The sequence below is a fragment of the Odontesthes bonariensis genome, chromosome 12 (genome assembly GCF_027942865.1).
Source record: "Odontesthes bonariensis isolate fOdoBon6 chromosome 12, fOdoBon6.hap1, whole genome shotgun sequence".
Lineage (NCBI taxonomy): Eukaryota > Metazoa > Chordata > Actinopteri > Atheriniformes > Atherinopsidae > Odontesthes > Odontesthes bonariensis.
This window is the reverse complement of record NC_134517.1, coordinates 29,081,009-29,100,931: the sequence shown is the minus strand read 5'-3', so window position 1 is coordinate 29,100,931 and position 19,923 is coordinate 29,081,009. Positions and strand designations below refer to the sequence as shown.

At 47.1% G+C, this 19,923-nt stretch overlaps 1 protein-coding gene and 1 long non-coding RNA gene across 8 annotated transcripts in view; one reads left to right on the top strand and one right to left on the bottom strand.

The window, feature by feature from the left end:
• LOC142396856 (mitogen-activated protein kinase kinase kinase kinase 4-like) overlaps positions 1–19,923 on the bottom strand; it is a 100,042-nt gene that overhangs the window by 12,835 nt on the left and 67,284 nt on the right. The window contains exons 13-24 of one of the 7 annotated variants that reach the window (XM_075480020.1): positions 19,124–19,285; positions 17,859–17,945; positions 12,867–13,172; positions 10,899–11,057; positions 7,756–8,007; positions 6,478–6,587; positions 5,984–6,144; positions 5,720–5,817; positions 4,284–4,462; positions 4,083–4,200; positions 2,416–2,742; positions 936–1,050 (exon numbers count right to left, since the gene is read on the bottom strand). In XM_075480020.1, the coding sequence (XP_075336135.1) occupies positions 936–1,050; positions 2,416–2,742; positions 4,083–4,200; positions 4,284–4,462; positions 5,720–5,817; positions 5,984–6,144; positions 6,478–6,587; positions 7,756–8,007; positions 10,899–11,057; positions 12,867–13,172; positions 17,859–17,945; positions 19,124–19,285 (2,074 nt within the window). The remainder of the gene's footprint in view (positions 1–935; positions 1,051–2,415; positions 2,743–4,082; positions 4,201–4,283; positions 4,463–5,719; positions 5,818–5,983; positions 6,145–6,477; positions 6,588–7,755; positions 8,008–10,898; positions 11,058–12,866; positions 13,173–17,858; positions 17,946–19,123; positions 19,286–19,923) is intronic. The other 6 variants (XM_075480023.1, XM_075480021.1, XM_075480022.1 and 3 more) reach the window with 6 other exon arrangements.
• On the top strand, positions 4,601–6,168 carry LOC142396858 (uncharacterized). Its single transcript, XR_012772561.1, has 3 exons — positions 4,601–4,741; positions 5,782–5,840; positions 5,975–6,168. It is a non-coding gene; the product is annotated as an uncharacterized LOC142396858 (long non-coding RNA).

The following is a 19,923-nucleotide window of genomic DNA, read 5'->3' as shown; positions in this document are numbered from 1 at the left end:
CGTTTTTCCCTTTGGCCAACTTTCCTGGGTCTCCAACAGATGGGATATGTTTGTAAAATAGCCGGAAATCTCCTTTAATGAGTCAAAGGAGTAAAAGCTCCGTCTCTGACCTTTAAACTGAAGCAGTTAGATGGTTGTAGAGGACAATATTAGATCAAATTGCTTAACTGATTGCTTACTGATCATACACGCAGCTCTTGGTCAAACGCATCCAAGGTGAAATAGAAGTCATACGTCTTTTACTCATTTAAAGAGTCGCCAGTTCTTACCTCAAAAACAAAGAGAAATATGAGCCCTTTCAGACCTGCTCTGCTCTCCATAAATCTGACAGTAACTAAACATGACTGAATGAATACCGACAGCTTACACATACTTCATGCAGCAGAGTAATCTGGCATCGGATTTGCTCTTTGGAAGGAGTCCGACAGATGGAATTATTCAATCAATAAATAATAACATGGTTCAAACTCGGTCTGAGCCAAACGAGCAGAAAAAAAGACTGAAGGTTTGCGGCAGTATTTCAGGTTTTTTATCCAACTTTGCTCGTTCAAAGCAGGCAGCACAAACCGTGACCCGAGGTGAGGAAAAACACCACAAAAAAGATATTTTTGACCACTTTCAGCACACTTGTTGTGCCGGGATGAATAGTTATGGGAATTCTACATGTTGTAAGAAAGAAACCTGACTTGATATATTGTTCCATCTCGTGCAGATTAGCCCCCAAACTCATAAATAGTCCTTCCTTTGTCTCTAGAGCAGCTTTTCCCACAAAGTGTTGAACGTTTGATCCCATTCTTTACAAATATGAATCTAACAAGCAGACGTCTTTGGCTCTTTGGAGTCAAAATGTTCTGTGCATCTATTACACTAACAACTGCGTTAGTCACATCCACTGTTTGTTTTAATGTCAGTTAAAGGAATACAAAGACACCTACCGACGTTGTTGAGGGCGCTGCCGGTGGATGGAGAGACTTGGAGAAGGCGTGGGTCAATGAACGGAGTGAAGGAGGAAGAAGACTTGTGTTTCTGCATGTTGTTACTAGACTGACTCTACAGAGAGGTAGAATAAGAATTAATGGTGACATCCCAAACCCAGAGTGTTATTTTGAGAGATCAAAAACGTGTAAAAAAAAAAAAAAAAACGGATAAAGACCCACAAAGATGACGGCAAACTCAGGTTTCTGTGTATGTTTCATGCAAATACAGTGGACAACCATTCGAAGGGTAAAATGATGACGAAAAGAAAGGCAAAAACAGAGTCGGAAGGGTTAAAAATAAATAAATAAATCAATGTTGTTGATCAGGCAAAAAAAAAACAACAACACGAGGGGTGGGGGAAAATGTTGCTATGAAAAAGTATTTCCATGGGGAGCATACTTGCCGTTTGGCTCCTAACTGCCCTGTGTGCTATGAGCTAATGTCTGGGGAATGCGAGAATACGGCCCCGTTTGCTGAAAATAGGCAACATCAAGGACATAAAATGAGCTTTAAGCTTTTGGGGGAAACGACTGTAAAAACCACAGAAACACTCGGATGTAGCTGGAAATCTTTCCACTGAAGAAATTGGATTTAATCCGAGTGCTTTCACACAACACGATAGTAAAAGGGCGTTAAAGTTAAAGGGATAGTTCGCCTCTTTTGACATGAAGCTGTATGACATCCCATATCAGCAACATCATTTTTCGAGTTCCAGCCTCGTTTTGGTGTTGATGAAGGTAGTCCGGCTAGTTTGCTGGGGTTTAAAAAATAAAGCGTTTTGCTTCTCAAAACAGTATGCGTTCAAAAGAGTAATACATTTGCATCACAAAATCGTTCTCCAGGAAAAAGTCAGACCTCACAATCGCTTGGCCCTATTTTCTCTCCCTTCGTATCACTGCCTGCTGTGTAAACCGTGCAGACCGAGCAGCAAACACCGTAACAGGCGCGGCTGTCAGCAGGCGGTGATACGAAGGGAGAGAAAATAGGGCCAAGCGATTGTGAGGTCTGACTTTTTCCTGGACAACGATTTTGTGATGCAAATGTTTTACTCTTTTGAACGCATATTGTTTTGAGAAGCAAAACGCTTTATTTTTTAAACCCCAGCCAACTAGCCGGACTACCTTCATCAACGCCAAAACGAGGCTGGAACTCGGCTCACAGGACGCAGCAGGGGGTAAGAAAATGTTCATAAATGATATTGCTAATATGGGATGTCATACAGCTTCATGTCAAGAGGCGAACTGTCCCTTTAACAGTCCTTTGGTTTAAAATCGCAGGCGGTTCATGCTGGCGGCCACTAGAGGGCACTCTGCCCAGTTCAGGACATAACTGATTTTATCAGCCTGGCGTCTGTTGTATTCTCGTGGCGAGCTCTGATCATTTCAACCTCTGTTCACGCCTTTCAACATTTCAAGGTGTCGGGGCTGGGAGACATACCTCTGCGAGGATGCCGAGCTTTTCCAAGGGACTCTGGGGGGACATGGAGGAGGGACTGGCGAGGCTGGAAGAGGAAGGGGAGTTGGATGCAGAGGAGGAGGGGGAGGAATGGTGGCTCTGCTGGATCAGGTCTGGGAGGTGGTGGATGCGACCAGCAAAGCCGTTCCTGTCCGAGTGATGGTGGTGGTGGTGGTGTGGGCTGGGGGTGCGGAGGATGAGCCCCTGCCCCGACGCTGAGCCGGGGCTCGGGGCGAAGCCTGCGAGCAGGCCGAGGGTCTGCGTTTGGCCCGGGCCGGGGGGCGCACGCTTTCTGTTGTCACCTGCACTCTGGAAGTAGAAAGAGGGGCAGACGACTTTGGGTCTAGATGTGTTCCTGGTGAGTTCAGGGGAAGGGAACGTGTTAGCTAGAGCAAAGGGCAAACTACAGTGGCTACTCTACAGGTGGAAAGAAAACTCTCGTTAGATGAGACTGAACTCATTTCGTGGCATAACTGCTTCCGTTTCAGAGCTCCAACACCTGAACCTGTTAGGATCAAGTCATTGAACGAGTGCAGCCCTATAAACATCTGGGGACAATCATTGACTCGACCCTAAACTTTAAAGACGCGGCTGCTCTGTCTGGTGAAGTCGTCCCATGATGACACTGTTTTATCGTGCTTTTATAGAATCTACTTTAACCTTTTCACTTGCATCGTGGTTCCCTAAAAGAAAGGAGTTCACTCAACCCGATTATTAAATGGTCAGGTCGGTTGATCGGGCTCGGAGTCGCTGTACACGAAGCAGAAGCAGAAGCAGCGGCTCGCCGGCTCCATCTTGAATGATGCCTCCCGTCCCTGAGCGAGTGAGTTCCAGCTGCTGCCGTCAGATTTATAGTCCCGAGAACTCGGACCACACGCTGTAGGAGCAGCTTTGTCCCTGCTGCTGTCGCTCTTTTAAATAAAACCTAACGCACTTTACTGCGGAGATCTATTTTACAATTTATTTATTACTTTTTATGCCTTTAATGATAGGACACATGCAATTGATGCATTTCACTGCAAGGGATGTTTGCAATATTTATTTTAATTTTGTTAATAGTTTTATAAAGCCTATGCACTTTTTTTGTCTGTACTGATCATCCCTATTTTGTTATTTTAAGTTTTATAAATCCTATGCACTTTTTGTGATGAGTGTGTCCAGTAATATTTGTTTTAATGGCAATGCCTCCAAAAGTTGTTTCAATAAATACAGTTATGAATTGATTTGCTTTGGGTTATGTATTAAATGAAGACACTATCCAGATCATACACAGCCAGTCAGCCACTGGTAATAACTGTATTTTTTTTTTTAAGTATGTTCAGTGAAAATATCGCAATGCATCGCAATAATTCAAGTATCGTGATGCATCGTGATTCGAATCGAATCGTGACTTCTTTGCCAATACCCACCCCTACTGTTAATAAGGTGTGGGAGATGCCTTCTCCTATTGTCTGCAGAACAAATCTACCTACAGGTGCTAATAAAGTCAACTGAACCCTGACTTAAATGCAGCAGATGACCTTCAGCTGCTCTCGGTCAGAGTATGCAGGGACAGAAGATGGTCAACACAAAACAAAATGGATGAACACTCGGGAGCAAACAGAAGGTGCGTGCTAACTGACGGGCGGGTTTCCCCTCTCGGCCGGTACCTGTCTGACAATCAGCGTGCTGTCTTTGCAGGGAGTCGACCCCGCATCGCTTTCTCCCTCTTCGTGAACGATCATGGTTTTCACCGACTCCGTTTCCCCGTTGCTCAGCCTGGAGGAGCTGCGGGAGGGAAGCACAGAAATGTGAGGAGAGCTTTACTAAAAGAGGAATCTGATCCTCTGTGTTCTGTGTGTAATACTCACACAGCTCGGGAGTCCTCCGGTCCGGAGGTCGACTCTTCTCCCGGCTCCTGGTCCACCTCTTCGTCGTCATCCTCATCTGTGGTGTCCGAGTCGTCGCTGGAGGACGAATAATCCGTCACCTTGTTTTGGGGGCGAACATCGTCCACCGCACGCAGCTCCTTGGCCAGAGCCGTCAGGTCCTAAAGGTTGTGAGGCAAGCGCTCGTTTTACTCAACTGAAATCACTCATTTTCCCCTCATTCTGCTGTGGGAGTTTTGCCCTTTTCTCCATCAGTGCATTTTTCTACGCAAGCCATGAATTTTCTTTATTCAAGCAGGAAACTGAACGCTGCTGGAGAGGAAGAGTGGTTACAAACATACGCCAGCCAATGAGAAGCCAGCACGAGGAGCAAAGCCAAACAGAAAAGCCGGGAAACGGATGACCGTACAGCCGATGCTCTCAGAGCCACTGAAGGCGAGGTTAGTGGATTAATTCTGACAATGAAACAACCGTTAGAGCTGCAAAGATGAAACAGGAAATCTTTTGGAGAGGTTAGAAAAGGCATGAGTTAAAACGTCAGTCGACCAGTAGAGAGGAATCAAAGAGGAAGTAGAAAACCCGTCAGCCGGTGAGCTCAGTCCAAACATGAAAACAACCGCTTCTCAGAGTCGGAGTGCAGCGGTTCAGAGGCGCTGGGTCTCAGGCTGTGTTCGAAACCGCATACTACATACTCATCAATCAGACAGTATGCAGAGCGTTTACCCACAATGCATTTCACTCCTGCCCGAGCCGAAATCAGCCGGCCTGAAGCTGATTTCTCTTAAGCTCTAAACTCTGTAAACTTTAGCAACATTTGAAACATTTTCAGGAGAGAAAGTAGTCGTTTAGATCCCCAACGTGTTGAAAACCTGACAAAATACCGGCTATTTACAATTTTGTTCCCACGAATTCGGCGCTACTAAAGCTAGCCGTAGTGAGCAACGCACTTCCTGTTATTTTCACAAAATAAAATACCCGTTGCCTTTTATCATAGGGAAAGCCATTACGATACAATTGGTGCTTTTGTTTTGAAAACAGGAAGTGAACCTACCCTCGTTGTAGCTAGCTTGAAACTGCCGTTTTGACAGGAAATGACCATCGGCGACGTCACGTTACGTTGCATCTTGGGTAGTTTGAGTATGAGTAGTAACCTCATGATGCATATCCAACATTTCGGAGAATTTAGTATGCATCCGGAAACTTCTCGCTTACTCAAACTCGCATACTAACTCAAAAAGGTAGTATGAGTAGTAGGAGAAGTATGCGGTTTCGAACACAGCCTCGGTCATTCCATGCCCAACCATCTCACACAAGCTCACAGCAGCACACCATCGTGTCGGCACACAGAGTTCTACATCTACATCTAAGCCAGCTAGAGAGCCACAGTACCGACTATTCAGCTTCGAGTCAACTCTCACCGCTGGTCTGTTCGGCCTGACCAAGTCCTTCCTCTCTTCTGGCTTTTTCCCGGCGTTCTCAGGCCGCAGGAGGGGTGAACCCTCCGATTTGGAAGAGGCTGAAGGAGGTGGAGGCGGTAAGGTCAGTTTTTTTCTTGAATTATGACGTTGAGGGGCAAAAATAATCTTCAAATTCAATCGTGTTTGATTTCTTTTTTCAAATCTAAGTGTTTCTTAAGCTCCTTTACTGAAGTGGATTTATGTTATGTGTTCCAGTGGACTCACAGCGGGCCCTGAACCTCTCTCCAGAGCCACAGTGAGAACCGGGCTGAGAGCTGGAGTTACTGGAGCTGCTGGAGGAACTGGAGCCCCCGCTGCCACTATTACTGGTTGTTCTGGGAACCAGTTTCTCCACCCGTTCCCACAGCAGCCGAGGCTCTGCTGAACTGCAGAGGCAACAGACACCAGAGTCAAGACAACTGAAAATAAAATCACTTCAAATCCTCTAAAAGCTGCTCATCCGATTCTTTGGTGTGGTTAAAGGAATCATTCTAAATATTCTGCCATAGAAATAACCCCGAGTTAATTTTGTTATTCATACATGGGCAATGATACCGCACCAAAGTCATTCTCATGAAATCATTTCAGCGTTTTTTGGAGCTTAAGACTTCGGTTTTAGAAGAATAAATACATCTGAGTGCGAGTACAGAGGCAAAAAGGTACAAGAAGGTTATCATGGTGATTCTGGGGGGGATGAACCCACGTAGCAGACGGTTTACCTGGCAACGTTTCGGTGCACGGCATCCCTGCTGTGTGAGGCATTGCCGTGGCGATGAGGCGAGTCTCGCCTCGACAACACTGGGGACCTTGACGTTGTCCTGACAGGAACCTTTTATGATAAAAACAATGACCAGCTTACACAGACGGACCCTCTAGGCGTTGCATCAGTGTACAAGCGAATATACAAAATCACGTTTCACTCTCCCACGATCCGATATCACAGCCGGCTGTACTGCGCCACAATGACTCATCGTAGCTCAAACTAGACCAAAGTAAAAGCAGGTTTGTTGACTGGATAGTGTAGTAGTAAGATTGCCACCTTTCATGTGGGTGACCTGGGTTCAAATCCCCTGCATGAAAGGTACTACCTTCAGTTGGGGTCCTTAGGCAAGACCCCGTTACCCTACCTGCCTGCCTGTAAGTTGCTTTGGATAAAAGCATCTGCCAAATGCATAAACATTGAAAGCGAAGCTAAGACGAGCTGCGCTTCTCCAGAGGCTGCCCTCGCACCTGTTCACCCGACTGTATTATCTAACTGCTCCACTGTAGGCCACAGCTGTCACACTGGCAGTCACAGGTCACATAATGAGTCGTGTAGAAGGCAGCACAAATCATTTTGTAGCATCCAAAGGGCAGAGCAGAGCTTCTGGAAATGATTTAGCTTTCTTTACTTAAAGGTTTCGTAGTGTCACCATCCTGTTTTTCCAATCTGAAACGACTCCTGTGAGGTCTAATCGTTTTTTATTTGACTCTAAACATTGAACGTCCTGTGTATCCTGTGTAAACTGAACTGATCTCCTCCTCAGGAGCTTTTTTTACGTCCTTTTGTGGTTACAGTCTGGTCAGACGTATAGATAGACTGTCTCAGCGACCACAGCTGGGCTATAAAAAGCTCCCAGACTGATTGTTGTGGTTTCTTCTCAACAGTTAGCAGCTAACCTCCTTTGTGCCAACACTGATGCACGTCCCGTGGAATGATGCTAGCTTCCTCTTTCTCTACCTACTAAGTTTAGACTATTTTTTCTTCACTTGAATGGGGCAGGAGGTGGAAAATATGAACCCTTTAATGTCCTGCTCTACTGTTTTCAGTGTCTTTGGATTCCACTCTGTTTGGTTCTGAAATGCTAAAAGGAAGTATGTGTTATGCATCATTACCATGCAAAAGAAAGAAGAAGAAAGTGAGGACATTAAAGGGTTAAAGAGCCACATTTGTTAATAGAAAATTGTCTCGACTACGGCTAACAGACTACACCGAGGGTCCCTCTTCCTGTCCTTACCCTCGGCGGGGCCTCCTCTGAAGGGGCCTTTTCGTGGGGTAAGGGTCTGGGCTGGGGGTGGGTTTGTGGCTCAGTGCGTGCAGGCGTTGATGATGCTGATGGTGGTGGAGGTTGATGGTGTTGGTGGGAGTCATGGCTGTTGTGAAGATGAAGGTTTTCAAAGCTAGGGGCGAGCGGCTGGCTGAAGGAACGCGACTGTGGGGCTGAGGTGGCCCCGCTGCTGCTCTTTAAAGCAGCCGGATGAGAACGGACCTTCCAGACAACAGAAACAGAGCACAGTGGGGAGCACAGGTCAGTCTGCATGCACTTTACTCAAACAGGGCTTTGTGAGGGGGCGGGGGGGTGTTCAGGGGACCTTTAGGGGCTTGTCAGATTGGAACTGTAGCCTCGTTCAGATGGGGAAAACATAACATTTCTAGCTTGAACTGACTGAATGCAGAATGTGTTACTCTGAATAAAAATAACTCTGTTTTTAATTATTTTAAAGGTTACAAACTCTACTTTAATGTGACAGTTTGGTCTCATTTAAAAGAGAATAACTACATGTTACGTCGGGGCTGTCCTTTAACTTCTTTTAGCCGACATCTGAAGGGTTTTCCCGTATATTTTAATCATTTTCTTTCCCCTGCAGCTGTCACAGATAAAGATTTGAGGGTATAAGCAGGAAGAAGATATGGATTTAATCTCCTTCGGCCTGTCTGAGGGGCTAAAAGGATTCTTCCTGGAGATGTCAACAAAGTAAAAGCTCCTCTGAAAGCTTTTCACTTTGATGCGACCTGGTCTGACGGAGCCAAAGTTAACGACCCCTGTGGTATAAGACTCTGGATTACATTTACCCTGCAGCAGCTGTTTCCAGATGTGACTCCAACTGCAACAAAGTCTCTGTCTAATCAGCTGCTGCAGCGTGTGATCTAATGATTGAGACATTTTTCCTTCACAGTGAAATGATGCAGCTCCAAACCGTGCAGAGCCCCTAAAGACCCCACGTGCAACAGGACCAGAAATTAAAGTATTCACATGTTTTACCTGTTTGTTATTCAGGCCGCGCCTTTTCAGAGGCACGTTAATTAAAAAGAGAGCAGCCAGAGTATCAGACGGTGTCATGTGATACCTTTGATTTCTCAGAGTGACGCATAAAGATGATGAAGGAAACTGTCAGTCTTCTTTTAAATCTGAGAGTAAAATTAACTGCATTATTAAAGCCTGAAATGATCTGCCATGCATTTAAGGTGACGCAGCATGCGCACGTTCATGTCGGGGGCAACAAGCACGTGACTTTGACTCTTCACCCGTAGAGGTGTTGCATTAGTTTAGGTTAGCAGTCATGCTCCCAGTCATGTTGGAATGACTCTTTTCATCCCTAAATAGAAGCGATTCGAGCTTTATTTATGGCCTCCAACCCCACGAGATCGGGTTCTACACGCAGTTTTCCTGGTGATTTAATTATGTTTCATCAGATTAGCTCAGCACATGAAGCAATGTTAAAACACACAAAACCATATCTGAGCCCGAAGACGACTGGCTAATGAGAGAAAACTGATAAATCTACTTTACTTTAAGCGTCATCACCCGCATCCCTCCGTTTAACCAGGTTACAGCAGAGTTTCTGCATAATTTCATCCGTGTGACATGGTTTTCCATGCAAAGCAGCTTCGATGCCTCGATGGGAAGTGCCTAATTACGCCTGAGTCACTCTGCTGCTCTCATGAATTATAGACGCTTTTCAGCACAAGCACATGATGACAAAGTACAGCGTGTGGAGCAGAGATGTACAAACCCCCAACATGAATATTCACAGGCTCAGAATGGCCTGGAACCCATCAACTATCATCTGAGCCTCGTATCCAGCCAATGAAGCAATAAAACATCAGCATGCAATTCTTTGTTCTCCACAGATCCCGACTGTTAACAAAACAAAGCCCCTTTAATCAGGATTGGTCAAAATAACAAAGGTTCTGCATACTCACGTGCACTTTTACAGCAGGGATAATGTTCATGTAAATAAGCATATGAGGCATTTGGTGAATATACTTCAAGCTACGCTAAGAGCAGCCTGTTGCAGTAGCTGTGGTCATACGACACCTTTATTTGTGTCTTTTTCAGGGAAAACGCAGGTTTTGCTCCTATAATAACATCTGTTATGAGTCACAGTGACGGCAGAAACCGACTGAGCTTTCCAAAGCCCTGACTTATGCCCCCAAAAAGACCCCAAATCCAGACAAGTTGAATTTGCGACGTCATAGATGATGGGCAGGAGCCAAATGGAGAGAAAGGAGGAGGAAGTTTAAACCACATCTTCCCATGAGCGTCAGATCTGAGGCAAATAAAACCGATGAGCTTAGACTGTGGACGAGGAGTCGAACACCTCTCTTCAACTGACCAACTAATCTTTTTAATGCCACTTATTTTCCCCAAATAAACTATACTCAAACGGTTTAATTACCCTTTGAGGATTAAATCAAATTCTGCATATTTCAGCTTAATAAGCAAATAGTTAATTAGAGAAAAGAGGTTAGAATAATTTCTGTTTTATAGCCGCGAAAAACCTTTTAGCAGAAACATCAGACATAAAAAACTGTCTAATAGTCAAACATATAACCAGTTTGAGCTGAAACTGACGAGCAGCACGCGGCTGAAACGAGCTCAAGAGTTTATGGTTGAGACAAAAATCAATGAAAAGCAGAACATCTTTACAGCTGAGTGATGATAAATGCATCATAGCACTGAGCAAACACACAGCTGTTCCTTTTAAAATCACCTGAAAGAAAATCAGTGAGAGATTATGATGATAAATCAGCTGAGAAAGATTTCACATCATGTAGTTATTGCTGCGAAACTAATCATTTATCTGTTCATTGTTAGTTCAATAAATGGAAATCTGATTCCGGGTGAAGAGAAACGCAGGTTTAAAGGTTAATTAGGCTGAAAACAATGAATGTTATTCCTCTGTGGTTCAGTGTAGAAGTAAAGTTCTCCTCCGGTCGGGCGCAGATGACATCAAATAACAACAAAGCAGAAGCACCAGATGTTTTGGATCGGCCACAGTTATCGTACAGCAACTTAAATACGACCAGCGGGCCGTGGAGCCGCTTCACGTCTCCATCAGAAAGCCTTTCACTCAAGGAGGGGAAGCTAATCCTTACCTGTGGTTCCACAGTGGGCCGGTGCATGGCGGGCGCCTCGGAGGCAGCGTTCCCATTGGGGTAAGACGACTCCGAGCGCGGCGGCACCGGCGGCTGCTGCGGTTTGGTCGGAGCTGCCTGAGGAGAACCCTGGATGTTCTTCCGATACCGCTCGTCGGCCTAAAAGAGGACACGCAGATATATATATATATACAGGTCAGTGCAGAACGAGGACGGGAGCCATCAGACGGCGGCGGGGTTTGTTAGTTTCCTCCCACAGAGGAGAGAGGATTCGTACGAGCACATCTGAAGGGCATCCGGTGACGCAGGCACACCAGCAGGAACAACAAAGCACCTTCTGAAGGACAGCCGGGTTATTTTTTTAGCCACAACACCGACATCCCTGCTAAAAGCACCGTGACCAGCAGTCATGCATTTTCCATGTAGAGAGAACATTTACTGGAGATAAAAGATATGCCAGGACACCGATTCCCAAGAGTTTTTACATCACTATCATCCCAAACTTTACACCTTTTCTGTTCGTTACCCTTTCCTGAAATCAAGGGTTGTGTTCGAAACCGCATACTTCTCCTACTACTCCTACTACTCATACAAACTTTTTGAGTTAGTATGCGAGTTTGAGTTCCCGGATGCATACTAAATTCTCCGAAATGTTGGGTATGCATCATGAGGTTACTACTCATACTCAAACTACCCAAGATGCAACGTAACGTGACGTCGCCGATGGTCATTTCCTGTCAAAACGGCAGTTTCAAGCTAGCTACAACGAGGGTAGGTTCACTTCCTGTTTTCAAAACAAAAGCACCAATTGTATCGTAATGGCTCTCCCTATGATAAAAGGCAACGGGTATTTTATTTTGTGAAAATAACTGGAAGTGCGTTGCTCACTGCAGCTAGCTTTAGTAGCGCCGAATTCGTGGGAACAAAATTGTAAATAGCCGGTATTTTGTCAGGTTTTCAACACGTTGGGGATCTAAACGACTACTTTCTCGCCTGAAAATGTTTCAAATGTTGCTAAAGTTTACAGAGTTTAGAGCTTAAGCGAAATCAGCTTCAGGCCGGCTGATTTCGGCTTGGGCAGGAGCGAAATGCATTGTGGGTAAACGCTCTGCATACTGTCTGATCGATGAGTATGCAGAATGGAAGTATGTAGTATGCGGTTTCGAACACAGCTGATGTTATCTTCTGCTTTACGTGATATTTACACTTTATCTTCTCGATATGTGTGTTGCCTCATGAAACGAACACACCGACTCGCTCCTGAGTCAAAAGAAAAAATGCTTTGGATGTAAATCCTTTGCCTTCCACGGCAGCCAAACACTCGGATCCCAAAAAGGGAGACTAATGAGGTGGCTCATTATTACAGTCTAATTAGAGGATCAGTTGGGCCCTCACAGCTGTTTAGGTGAGCCGGTGTTACTCAGAGGAATCCTGGGAGAGATTTACAGTTTCTATCAGCACAAACAATGATCGATGCACTGAACAGGAAGCCCACGTCATATTAGAATGGGTGCAGAGTTTATGTGGCAGTCCTTCTAACAAACATATCTCAGAAATGAGCTTCTTTTCACATATTTTGTGAATGGTTTACCTTCATTTCCAGGAGGTTTACTAATAAAAGCTGCTGGTTTGGTCCTTTAACCAAACAGTTCTACACAGATGTCACCTAAAACTCTGCTTCAGCCTGTGACATTATTTGTTTTTGGGACTCTTGTCAGGCTGTGATTTGAAACCTTTTGCTGTTGGTCCAGTAACACTACAGCTAACAGCTTAATGGGTCAGTTTAATCATTAGACTGGAGAGTAGCAGGAAATGATAAAAGAGTCACAGAGCTGGCCTACAAACCGTCCATTCATCCCACAGCATCAGCTGGCCATCACCATGTAGCACACAGCACACCCAGAGCAGTGGGAGTCAGTTCACACAAGCAAAGGAAGCATTTTACACGGGTCAGGTGGCGAGGTTCACCTCTCTGATTGGCTCAGAGTCGGGGGCGGGGCCTTGGAGGTCAGCAACAGGTAGCGTGGCTTCTGCAGTTTTTTCCAGACTGGACACCGGACTGAACCGGGCCTTCTCAGTTCTACTGCTCTCTGGTTGCGACGGCGTGTCCGGGTCGGGGGTCTGCGGGGCTTTGGTGCTCTGTTGCCGGGAGGTTTTGCTACCGTCCGGCTTCTGGTTTTGCTGCAGCGACAGCAGGTAGGCCTGCTCCTGCTGCAGCTGCCTCTGGAGCTTCTGGGCCTGCCGCTGCTCTTCCAGCTCCCGCCATTTATACTCCTGAGTACAGGGAGGGCCACGGTTGAACCAAAACCACTGACTAGAGAAGCCTGGGCGAGGTGTACGGTTTCAACAACACTTCTTTTTACGGCGCGGTCACACATTTAGACGCCACTTAAACTCCCCACAAGGACCAAAATAACAGCAAAGCATACTGATACTGCACCAATTCCTCAAACAAATTTCTCTCATGTCCAAAATATCTGCCCGATCTTGACAAATTTTACTTCAAAACATAGGTATTTTTGTCCTCTTTCACACAAAATCCCACTCATTGAGCTCTGCCTCACAGATTTTTCACAAATTGCCTCTGAGCACAGAGAGTCGGCCCTCCAGCTGACATTCCGCCCATTCTAAACGCCTAAAATCATAAAAATTTATGTGAATAATTATTTTAAAACTGCCATAAAAAACGAGCCAAACATAGTAGCCAAATGAAAATTACACCGTCTCTTGTGGCGCTGACTGTTCAAGAATTATTCGGATACGACTTTTACTTTTCGAACAGCGACCGTTTGTTCGAGACAGTAGGCTACAGTCAAAATTATACTCCAATTTTAAGAAGCCATAGTGTGTGCACATATGTCAGTTTGCTCTCTGTTTAACACAGACGAGCCGCAGCTGGTTCCGTCTTCCGTTTCCACTGTCAGTACGTTTCGTGTCACTTCGTATCGGTACGGTACAGGTCGGGTCGCTTCGTGTCGGTACGGGTCGGGTCGCTTCGTGTCGGTACGGTACGGGTCGGGTCGCTTCGTGTCGGTACGGTACGGGTCGGGTCGCTTCGTGTCGGTACGGTACGGGTCGGGTTGCTTCGTGTCGGTACGGTGCGGTACGGTTCGTGTCGGTACGGGTCGGGTCGGGTCGCTTCGTGTCGGTACGGTACGGGTCGAGTCGCTTCGTGTCGGTACGGGTCGGGTCGCTTCGTGTCGCTTCGTGTCGGTACGGGTCGGGTCGCTTCGTGTCGGTACGGTACGGTTCGGGTCGCTTCGTGTCGGTACGGTACGGTTCGTGTCGGTACGGTACGGGTCGCTTCGCTTCGTGTCGGTACGGTACGGGTCGCTTCGCTTCGTGTCGGTACGGTACGGGTCGGGTCGGGTCGCTTCGTGTCGGTACGGTACGCTTCGTGTCGGTACGCTTCGTGTCGCTTCGTGTCGGTACGGTACGGTTCGTGTCGCTTCGTGTCGGTACGGTACGGGTCGGTACGGTTCGTGTCGGTACGGTACGGTTCGTGTCGGTACGGTACGGGTCGGTACGGTTCGTGTCGGTACGGTACGGTTCGTGTCGGTACGGTACGGGTCGTGTCGCTTCGTGTCGGTACGGTACGGGTCGTGTCGCTTCGTGTCGGTACGGTTCGTGTCGGTACGGTTCGTGTCGGTACGGTTCGTGTTGGTACGGTTCGTGTCGCTTCGTGTCGGTACGGTACGCTTCGTGTCGGTACGGTACGCTTCGTGTCGGTACGGTACGGGTCGCTTCGTGTCGGTACGCTTCGCGTCGGTACGGTTCGTGTCGCTTCGTGTCGGTACGGTACGCTTCGTGTCGGTACGGTACGGGTCGCTTCGTGTCGGTACGGTACGGGTCGCTTCGTGTCGGTACGGTACGGGTCGGTTCGTGTCGGTACGCTTCGCGTCGGTACGGTTCGTGTCGCTTCGTGTCGGTGCGGTACGCTTCGTGTCGGTACGGTACGCTTCGTGTCGGTACGGTACGGGTCGCTTCGTGTCGGTACGGTACGGGTCGGGTCGCTTCGTGTCGGTACGGTACGGGTCGGGTCGCTTCGTGTCGGTACGGTACGCTTCGTGTCGGTACGGTTCGTGTCGCTTCGTGTCGGTACGGTACGGTTCGTGTCGCTTCGTGTCGGTACGGTACGTGTCGCTTCGTGTCGGTACGGTACGGGTCGGGTCGCTTCGTGTCGGTACGGTACGCTTCGTGTCGGTACGGTACGGTTCGTGTCGGTACGGTACGGGTCGTGTCGCTTCGTGTCGGTACGGTACGCTTCGTGTTGCTTCGTGTCGGTACGGTACGGGTCGGGTCGCTTCGTGTCGGTACGGTACGCTTCGTGTCGGTACGGTACGGTTCGTGTCGCTTCGTGTCGGTACGGTACGGGTCGGGTCGCTTCGTGTCGGTATGGTACGCTTCGTGTCGGTACGGTACGGTTCGTGTCGCTTCGTGTCGGTACGGGTCGTGTCGCTTCGTGTCGGTACGGTACGGGTCGTGTCGCTTCGTGTCGGTACGGTACGGGTCGTGTCACTTCGTGTTGGTACGGTTTGGGTCACTTCGTATCGGTACGGGTCGTGTCACTTCGTATCGGTACGGGTCGTGTCACTTCGTGTTGGTACGGGTCGTGTCACTTCGTATCGGTACGGGTTGGGTCACTTCGTATCGGTACGGTTCATGTCACTTCGTATCGGTACGGGTTGGGTCACTTCGTATCGGTACGGTTCATGTCACTTCGTATCGGTACGGTGCGGTTCGTGTTACTTCGTATTGGTACGGTACAGTTCGTTTCACTTCGTGTCGGTACGGTACGGGTCGGGTCGCTTTGGGGTCAGCTTTGCGTTCCCACTATACAAAGGGGGACCCTCAGGGGTGGGCGGAGTGCGTGCCAAAGCGTAAATAGCAAATAACATCTATAATTTTGAACCACCTCCAGTGTTTTCGGTCCACGCCGCTCCTGCTGTGGTCCTTGATCCGCCGGTAATCGCTTCTTCAGCTTCATCAGCTTAATGCGACACTGGCTCGCATTCCGGTTGAAACCACTCTCTGCCATTTTTGCGGCAATCAGCTGGAAAACTTTTTCGTTTGGCACAGCACCATCGAGCTCCCGCTGCACAGCCTCCTCACCAACAACGGAGAGCAGAGCCTGGAACCGGTCCTGTGTGCTAGGTACCCCAAGCAGAAGGGTTAAGCTTGATTTACAGTTGACGCGTCGCTCACGGCGCAGCCGACCCTTGACGTCAAAGTGACGTTTCAGGCATGGCGCTTGCCTTGAAAAGACGGCACAGCGCGTTGTCGTGCACCAGTCGATTTTTGAAACTTGGCTGCGCCAGGAACGACAAACCGGATGGACCAATGTGAGACTAGGCTCAGTCAGTCACTCAGTACGAAACTGCAGTGAAACGTAAACTCCCAAAACTCGTGGACAGAGATGGGCAGAACTTTAGGGAAAGAGGGGGAGTTCTGTAAGAATGTGTGGAAGAAGCTACGGGACAGATACGTGAAGGCAAAGAAGAGGGCAGAGACTCCAAGTGGTGATGCCGGGGGCTTCAGACCTTCACCTCTTAACTGAATTATCTTGGCTCACGAACTTCGTGAAACACAGAAACACACAAAGCATTTCATCTCCCAGATACTGCAGCAGAATCATTAATGACAGTCTTCCTGCTCTTCATTGTTTTCTTCTCCACTTTCGTGGGTTTGTAGAATAGCGGTAACCTTCACGTAGCAGCAACACCTCTGTGACGGAGAAAATTGCAACTACTGGTGCATCAACTTGCGCCACCGTATATAACCAGCACGAAATCGTGATGTCAGCAACACCGCTCGCGCTAGCAGACGCGGCAACAATGCTAGAGCCTTTACAAAAATGGTAACGGGTACCATGGGACCGGTACGCTTTCGTGGTAGTGGAAACACTGAAATAAGCGAAACCGTTCCAAACCAACCCGTACCGGACTGCATAGTGGAAACGGGGCTTATGTGATGTGGCACAGAACTGTATCTCAGTGACTTTAGCCGCTTTGGGACAGAGAAGTTCTAAGAACAGCAGTTTTTAAAAAGAAGCGGAAAATCTGACAAGCTGCGTAGCTACCAACCATCAAACGCCTACGTCAGGAGTGTTCCTATGGAAACCAGAAAAGACCCAGAAACTGAAAACGGTTCCTACAGGGGGAATGCGCCTCATGTAGCAGGGGTGAGTTGGGCAAGGGGCCCAAATGTAGATTAAGAAGGCTGCGAAATGTCAGAGAAGATGGAGACTGGGCACTTTTCTTTTTGCTGGCTCATCGTGGGTCAGCACAACCTAAAGCGAACACCAGTGAAGCCTCTCAGATTCTCCGTTTACCAGCTCCGATGTCGGCTTCAGTCACAGTGTAACATACATAGCATATCAGAGATGATGTGTGTCCTTTTACTGTGTGAACATCTCCTGGAGCCGCCGCAGGAACAGAATTCTTTAAAAATGAAAAGACTCCAAGTAATCCATCATATCTGCACAGGACCACCTGGAGGACAAACAGGGGAAATCCTCTCTTCCGTTTGGATGACTGGTTTCCTGGTGACGACATCACCATCACTCAGGGCCCTGTAAACATCCCGACTTCCCTGAGAATACTTATTATGCTTTAACCTCGTCTGTTAACGGCTCCCCTCGGACCTCTTAAAGTCACGAGTTAGTCCCAAAAACTTTATTCCGTTTAGAAGGAAGTTAAATGGAATCAGGAAAGCTTGTGTAATGGAGGAATAATAAGTACCTGCATAATGAAATTTAACAACCTGGGAGTTGTGGAAACTTTAAAATGTAACCACCTGGGACGTAGAAACAGATGGAAAAAGCATTAAGAGGAAAACCAACGGGGGGGGGGGGGCAGAAAGCACGGGGCCAAGAAAAAAACTAATATTCTTACAGTATAAAGAGAAAAAGTGCATTTAAATGTGGCTTCCTGGGCTGAAACAGGGCAGTGAAACACTCACCAGTAGCATCGCCTGTTCATGGAGGAGCTGCTGCTGCAGGATCTCCAGATGCCTCTGCTCCTCCTCCAGCTGCCGCCGGATATACTCCTGTCAATCACACACAGCGCGTCCGTGAGTTAACTGCCCGAACCCCCCGTGAGTTAACTGACCAAATCCCACGTGAGTTAAAGTGATAGTTTGGAGTAGATTCACCCTAGGGTCATTTGAAACGTGACATCCAGCCAAGTAGCCCACCCAAAGTTTTTCAGATCTTGGCCGAACATCAGCTGAGTATATATATATATATATACTTATATATATATATAATAGCTTAGTACAAGCGCTAATGGAACCTAGCAGTATCTCCAAAATTACCACACTAAAATTACATGCCATGACACCAAACTTCTACAGTAGTACAAATAAGGTCTGTACTCACAAAACGATGCATTTGGAAGTTTGTACATAGTCCAGGAGTTTATTATTATCAACACAAGCCTGATAGCTTCTCTGCTGCTAAAGCTACGTCGACGTCACTTCCTTGATCTGGGAGCTTCAAAGTAAGATGAGGGTTGATTTACTACTGTAGACAACAAAGTATATGCTATATTCTACATGATGTTTTATGCATTTTTATGTTGTAGAGTTGTGAATTTATTTTATCAATGGAGAAATTGAGCAGCCTTGCTTTGTTGTCTACAGTAGTAGATCAACCCTCATCTTACTTTGAAGCTCCCAGATCAAGGAAGTGACGTGGACGCAGCTTTAGCAGCAGAGAAGCTATCAGGCTTGTGTTGATAATAATAAACTCCTGGACTATTTTCAAACTTCCAAATGCATCGTTTTGTGAGTACAGACCATATTTGTACTACTGTAGAAGTTTGGTGTCATGACATGTGATTTTAGTGTGGTAATTTTGGAGATACTGCCAGGGTCCGTTAGCGCTTGTACTAAGCTATTCGGGATAACTCAGTAACTCAGCTGATGTTCGGCCAAGATCGGAAAAACTTCGGGTGGGCTACTTGGCTGGATGTCACGGTTCAAATGACCCCAGGGTGAATCTACTCCGAACTATCACTTTAACTGCCCGAACCCCCGTCATTACAGCAGAAAAACCATCAAACCGACTGAATACAGACGACTGTTATCATAAAAAAGGTGCATCAGATGAATCTGAGGGTTCTTTAAGTCTGCTTGGTAACGTCTGTCCTCTGTATATCAGCATATACGCCCACAGGGAGTAAAAATCACTCTTCTACGCGTTTCATTCCCTCTCGTTCTGATACCTGCTCTCGGTCGGCCCTCCTCTTCTCCTCCTCCGCCCTCCTTCGCTCTTCCTCCTCTTTGCGACGCCGCTCCATCTCCTCCACGCGTCTCTTCTCCTCCTGCTCACGCCGGCGCTGCTCGCGCTCCTGCTGCCTCCTCATCTCGCGCTCACGCCGTTGTTGCTGCAGGTGAAACGCCGGAAACAGTTTTACCCTCCTGTGACCTACAGGAAACAACTACCCCCTCTCTGGTGCCGCTGCAGCTCTAATACGCCTCTTTACTTACCAGGAACACCTTAATATCCACCGTCTTAACTTTACTTTATTTTGGTTAAAAAGGAGGCGATTCCAAAATAAAACATCAGCAAAATCTGCCAGAAAAAGTAGTTTTGGTGTAAAACAAGCCCAATTAATTTATATCTTAACTAAGTTTTCATTAAACAATGAGCAACATATGAGGCTATCTGAGGCTATCTGAGGCTAATGTTCCAGCTAAAGTTAGCTTTGACAACATGATCCAGTTCAACGCTGGACTGAAGAAACTGAGCCACAAAGAGGGATCAGCTCCAACTCTCAGAGCCTGAACTTCAGAGCAGGGAAATGGAAGCATCTGAGAGATAACTCCTCCTGGTTTAGCAGCAGCTAACGCTAACAGTTTCAGTAATGAAGGTGACGTAAATATTAAGTCAGAGGAAGACACAGCTGTGAAAACAGGGCTGAGAGAGAAAAAGCTCGTCAGGTACGTCTCAATAAGACCTCGGAAAATTGTGTCAATTTGTTTAAAAAGGGCAGGTTGTATATATCGCCTTTAAGCCGTAAGT